Source organism: Corapipo altera, unplaced genomic scaffold, assembly GCF_003945725.1.
Source record: "Corapipo altera isolate COAL_440 unplaced genomic scaffold, ASM394572v1 0, whole genome shotgun sequence".
NCBI classification, from domain to species: Eukaryota; Metazoa; Chordata; class Aves; order Passeriformes; family Pipridae; genus Corapipo; species Corapipo altera.
Genome location: NW_020884872.1, coordinates 68,271,562 through 68,277,561, shown reverse-complemented (window position 1 = coordinate 68,277,561; position 6,000 = coordinate 68,271,562). Strand labels below are relative to the sequence as shown.

At 41.8% G+C, this 6,000-nt stretch overlaps 1 protein-coding gene across 4 annotated transcripts in view; it reads left to right on the top strand.

Moving 5' to 3' along the window:
- Window positions 1-32: 32 nt before the first annotated feature.
- Window positions 33-6,000, top strand: part of NBEA (neurobeachin) — a 474,839-nt gene continuing 468,871 nt past the window's right edge. For all 4 annotated transcript variants that reach the window (XM_027650993.1, XM_027650984.1, XM_027650977.1 and 1 more), the window contains exon 1: window positions 33-539. In XM_027650993.1, coding sequence (XP_027506794.1) covers window positions 258-539 — 282 coding nt within the window. In that variant the 5' untranslated portion in view covers window positions 33-257. The remainder of the gene's footprint in view (window positions 540-6,000) is intronic.

The window sequence follows — 6,000 nt, the reverse complement described above, 5'->3', positions numbered from 1 at the left end:
CGGCGGCGCCCGCGTCCCCGGCCCCGCGGCGGGGAGGCGGCCACGGCCGGGCAGCGCTCGGCTAACGGAGCATCGGCGCCCATAATAATCCCTCATTATAGCGGAGCGGGGGAGCGGCTCCTGGGACGGTGCCTACGCCTCGGGCCGGCTCCCTGCGGCCCCGCCGGGTGCGACTGCGGTGGATGCGCGGCTCGGCCCGGCCGGGCGGGGAGGCGGCGGCGGCGGCAGCGGCAGGTGCCGGTAACGGCGGGGGGTAAATGGCGAGCGAGAAGCCGGTGTCGGGGCCGGACCCGCAGCCCGCGGGACTCATCTCCGTCGGGGCCGGCGGTGGAGGCGGCGGCGGAGGCGGCGGCGGCAGCGGCGTCGCGGTGATGGGGGAGCTGAGGGCGTCGGGCTCCGGGTCCGTGGTGCTCCCGGCGGGAATGATTAACCCGTCGGTGCCGATCCGCAATATCCGGATGAAATTCGCCGTCCTCATCGGACTCATCCAGGTCGGGGAGGTCAGCAACCGGGACATCGTGGAGACGGTGCTGAACCTGGTAAGCGGCCGGGCACCCCGCCCCGGTGACGCCCCGGCGGGCACCGGCCCGCGCAGCCCATCTCCTCCTGGGGCTGCCCCCGCGCCCCTCCGCCCATGTGCCACCCCAAAGGCACCGGCATCCTCCCAGCCCCCGTGTCCCTCCTACACGCACGGCCCTTCTCCAACCATCCTTCCTTCCCAAACTCCTCTTTTGCCTCTCTTTCTCCTCGTTAATCCCGCGGTTTGCTCGTCTCCTCGTCCTGCGTGTGACAGAAGCCCCCTCAGCGCTCCCTAAACTCCACGCAGGACCATACCTAGTACAAACAGGCCACTCTTCCCCTTCCCAGTGCCTCGTCCCAGCCACCTCCTGCAGAAGTGTAGTGTGTGCAATTCACATGGTAAAAAATAAGGAGATTAAGTAATTCGCAATTTCGTGTTATGGACGCTGCCCTTTAACCTAGTGGCTTCCTCGCGGGAAGAAGAGTGGCATGAACGTAGTATCTGGTTTTAATTGGAAAACATTAAGAAAACCAGCCTGAACTGGTATCTTTTTCTTGGATGACTGAAACATGTGAAGGGTTTAACCCTGTTAGATCAGAGCTAGTTGAGCATTTTATGTAGAGGAAGGGGGAGGAGCGAGATTTTTGGGAGGATTTAATACTCTTTAAATCTGTAATAAAGTGTTAGTTGTATTGCAGTATTGTATTAGGTTTTGCTCAGGTCTTAATAATTTGCCATGCTTTCCAAAACACATTCTTGTCAGCAAAGGAAGTGTTGTTACTACTTTTGTTCAAGGTCTGTGCATTGCAAAATAGTATTGTCCAGTGGTAAATAGCTGAAACAAGGAGAAGATGCTAAAATGTATCTCCTGAGTCATCTGCTCACTTCATGGAGTGAAAGAGTTACTGCAGGACTGTATGACTTAATGTTTTTGCGCTACCTACACCAAAGCCTGAGGAACCTACAGAAGCCAAGCGAGTGGATCTAAAAATGAATCACTTTCAATTATGTGCAATTTGGTGCTGTTCCTGAATGCAAAATTTTCTGCAGCAAAGCTTTTGAAGCAGTTCAGTCAATGAAATACCCTCAAATTTTGCATATAAAATAGGATAGAAAAATGACTGCTCAAAACTGAATGACAATTAATTGAAACTGCTTTTGTTTCAAATGAGTTTAATGCTTCTAACCTCCAGTTATTTTATACAAAGTCATATAAAGAATATATTTTGTTACAAACACTTCAAAAAGATGTGTTCCTCTGTTTGACAGTTATTTGCATTTGACCTAGCACAGACTGAATGGAAAAGCTGCAGCATGCAGGGAAAGACGTGATTTGGTCAGATCATTTTAATATTTATGGCTTATCTGAACACACAGGGTTAAAACCCTGTTAGTTTTGTGAATATGTCAAAACAGTAATCTGGTATATTTCCCACTCCTTCCTACAAGCTGTTTGACAGCTTGAAATGTGACTTGTAAATTTTAATTTTTTTTTGTGCAAGTGTGGTGGAAGTCATCATAACTTCATTGGATTATTACCCATTCCTTTAAAAGTAGCACTCAAAATAAGGAAATGACATACAGTTATTTTCTTAACTGGCTTTATATAGATCATGACAGATACAAAGATGTTTAATCCCTTTCTGGTTTTCTTTCTTCCTTCATTCTTTTTACTGATCTTTAAGCTTATTTTAATTCTGGCTGTTAGTACATCAGCAACTGTACTAACATTGGCTTGTCTTTGGTGGGGAGGTTAGAATATGTTTTGATATTTGTGTGGAGGACATCCAGTGCTTACATATAAGATCCACCTACTAGTTAGTTCCTATTGTTGAAAACAGTGTTTACATTTTATAATAAACACAAGAGTATTTAACAGTTCTCTCAGCATAGGGAAATGTGTATGAATGTGAAACTGCTTGTGAGTCTGCTGCAGCAGTGATGCATTGTGGATCAGTCATTACTTAACAGATGGACTCTAATATACAACAGTCAGTATTCCCAAAGCAGAGAGAGGTTCTATAGTGTCTACTAATTTTTTTGTTCTCAGGGCCGTGAATGTTTCAGACTTATGTTTGTGGATTTGAAACTTAATTTACTCGCATGTGAAACATAGTGAATATGGCAGATACAAAGTAAAGCTGATGGCATATCCCTAAACTACTAAACATCTGATTCTGTATTAAGGATTTGAATAGCAACTTTAAATAAAATGCAGTTTTCTGTTTTAGGAGCATTCTTTGGGGGGTGAGTAAGGGTAGAGAAAACGATTTTTTTTTTTTGTATTTTTGTTGTTTTGTTTTTCTTCAGTCTTTACTAGTTCTGAATGACTTTGATGCAAGTGTGATAATAAGTGAAGAGTGATAAAGAGTTGATCTCTGTTTTATATGTCAGTTGATATGTTAAGTCTCTGAGAGTAATATAACCACTATGCCATGTTGGGTAACTATAAACCATTTTGGTGATAGCTTTTTAGTATAAGAATTCTGCATAGCTGAGAGTTTTGTCATTGGAGAAAATCAGAAGTTAAAGATTGAGATACTTTTAAAATTTTCTTATCTGAGACTCCTGCTGACTTCTGTGTAAAGCTTAAGTTTATTCATTCTTCCTGCATCTGCATAAAAACAGCAGTAAATGTCTGAGACAAACTTTGTTTTGGTGTGCCCTTGTCATGGAGATGGTCACTCCTCTTTCCTGTTACGTTGCCGTTTTAGGGTTTGTTCTTGATCAGTTTTTATCTTTAAATGTTTGTTTTGGTGGCCACACACTGAGGTCTCTATTACTGCATTTCAGACTTACTTCGTGTGATACCTTCTGATGTGGATGTACACAGTGATTTATTGTATCTGTGAGGTGCTTTTTATGCAGTGCTGAAAATCTTTTTCTAGTCTAATATCTGATTGGATTTTCAGTTTTGCCAAATTTTAACAGTGGACTTTCAGCTCAGACAGTATTTTGTTCTTGGGCATGCCTACATTGTTTATGGGATTAATTGCTTCTCTTGATGCTTTTCATAGTGTTTTCTCAAAACTTACTGGTTTTGAAGTTCTCTTAGATTGGTGAAATTGTTTAATGGAGTATCACTTGGTAGAATATCTAGTATTGCTTGTGTTACTTTTCATTGTTTAACATTACAGTAAAAGACATAATGGAGAAAGGGTTCAGCCCCTTATATGCCGATGAATGACTTAGTTATCCTTAAAAAGACACCTGCTAGTGTTAGTACTGTGAAGCTCAGATCTTAAGAATCTATGAGCTGAAGGCTTTTTTACAATGACTCTTTAGAATACGGTGTTCTTTTTACCTTTCTGGAGGTAGGAGGGAGCACCTCATTGCATCTCATGCATTCTTCTGTAATAGTGTTTATTTTAATTTTGGTCCATGGGTTTAATATGAATTCCCAGGTTCAGCATGCTCTCTCTGAGATGTGTGTTCATTGACCTTTGTGTACTGCAAAGCACAAAACTAGAAAGGGCTTTTCTTAAAAAAACTTGTAATCCTTTAATTGCTCTAAGTGATTTGTCTTTAGGGATATTTTGGCACCAGTCCTGTGCCTCTGTTGATGAGCAGGCCTCTCTCCTTTGAATAGCTCCATTAGTTTTCTTAGGGTACTGTCAAGGATGTTGTCATTGCATGGTAGATGTGCTTGTTTCTGCTAGACTGATGTTTAAAATAAAGTTCTGCACCATGTGCTCCAGCAGTGTGATATGGAAGTGGAAGTGGGTCAGCTGTCCACCGTTATTCCTCTACTTTAAGTCTACTTTTGTTTATCTTATTTCCTAGTGCACAGTTCTCACACATGGCTTTAATTAGTTTTCTATAATATACTTTGACTGGTCTTTCCTTCCAGTATTTTTACTGACTTGCTTTCTTCATTCTCTGCTTTTCCAGTATTTTAACAGTCTTGGGAATTTTTTCTTCAGTGTGTATTTTGAACTGACTCTTGCTTGGCCATTTTTCATCATGACTGTTGTGAGTTGCATTGTTTCTTAGCTTGTAGCGTCCTTTCTCTGTTCCAGTTTGAATTTCCTAGAATTTTTTGTTTTGTTTTGTAGAGCTGATTCTCTGGCAGTGCACAATAAGAGAGGTGAACAGGAAGCTGAATGACACTAAAAAATTGTGACTGGTGCTGAAACATGCTGTTCATTTTGCCTGTGCATCTTGAACAGATGATGTGATGCAGATTTGAACAGATTTCAATCTGATACAGGTGTAGCTAACCAGGGTTCTCCTTGTGCAATCTGGAAAGCTTTTATATATGTTTTGTCAGGCTAGAGAGTGCTTATAATAAGTAGGTCAAACACCAGGCATAGTTCAAAAAGTCTTTTTCTGTTCTTGTTGACTGCAGCCCACGCTTCTGCCTAGCTCTTTTCATTTTCTTGGCTGCTCCATCCTACTTCAGTGTTAGTCACCCATCACAAGAGGTAAGCCATTTTTTAGTTCTCTGTCACATTGTGTACTCGTAGGAGTGGCATTTGCAGCTTCAGAGCAAATGGGTTGAATTATATGAGAGATCCTTCTCTCCCTACAGGTTTTCTGTAGTAATGGTCATAAGGAAAAATGTAAAGGGAGGCATATTTAAGAAAGAATTTTTTCTTTTGGTACTTCTTTGGATGTTGGTTGAGGGTCTTCTTAAGCTAAAGTTGGCTTTTGGTATTTGAGTTCTTTGAATCCATTTAAAGTTTTTGTTGCTGCAACACCCCATGGCACAGTTCAGTTCTTATTTGGGGAGGAAGAATCACTTGTTTGTTGGATGCTGTTGTACTCCTAAAAAGCGTGGGCCTCCTGAGCTGTAGCCTCCATCATATGACTTCTGTTTTTCTTGTGAAACTAGCTTCGCAGGCTGGAGAATCTTGTTCCATTTTCTTGGTGAAAGCCTTCTCCTTTTGAGTATAATTCTGTGCTGATAGATGGTACTGTTCAAAAAAGTGAAGTTTGAGGAAGGTTTGAAGTTGGGATTTTGGGTTGTTTTGGGTTTTGTTTGTTTGTTTGTTTTACGTGTTAAGTTTTGGTTTAGGTAATACTTAACTGAAAGTGGCAGTCCTGTTACAGTCTGTCCCACTGGTCCCTTTCTATCCTGTTCATCTATCCTACTAGGCTGTGTCTGGACATTACTGTAGAAGCTACCAGAGCCATATGAAAAAAGCAGTATCCAATGTTTGTCATAACGTTCCATGGGCAGCTACGTAAGAGCACTGTAGCTGTTGTTATTAATACTTCCATGGTAAACTTAGTTTTGGTTACATAAAATCTTTGAATAACTGGATGCTCAATTATTTTACTATAACTGATTTCTTTTGGCTTTTTTTGTCTAATCTTTGATAGTAGGTGTTTATGGGTGACAAGTTTTTTCAATCCTTGTATCAGTCATAAAGCACTAGTGTTATCTCAGCAAGTGGCTTGGAATTTGCTGTGGTTCTGGTATAATAGGTTGATACATTTCTGTAGGCAATAACTTCTAAAAATCTGTCATCATGAGC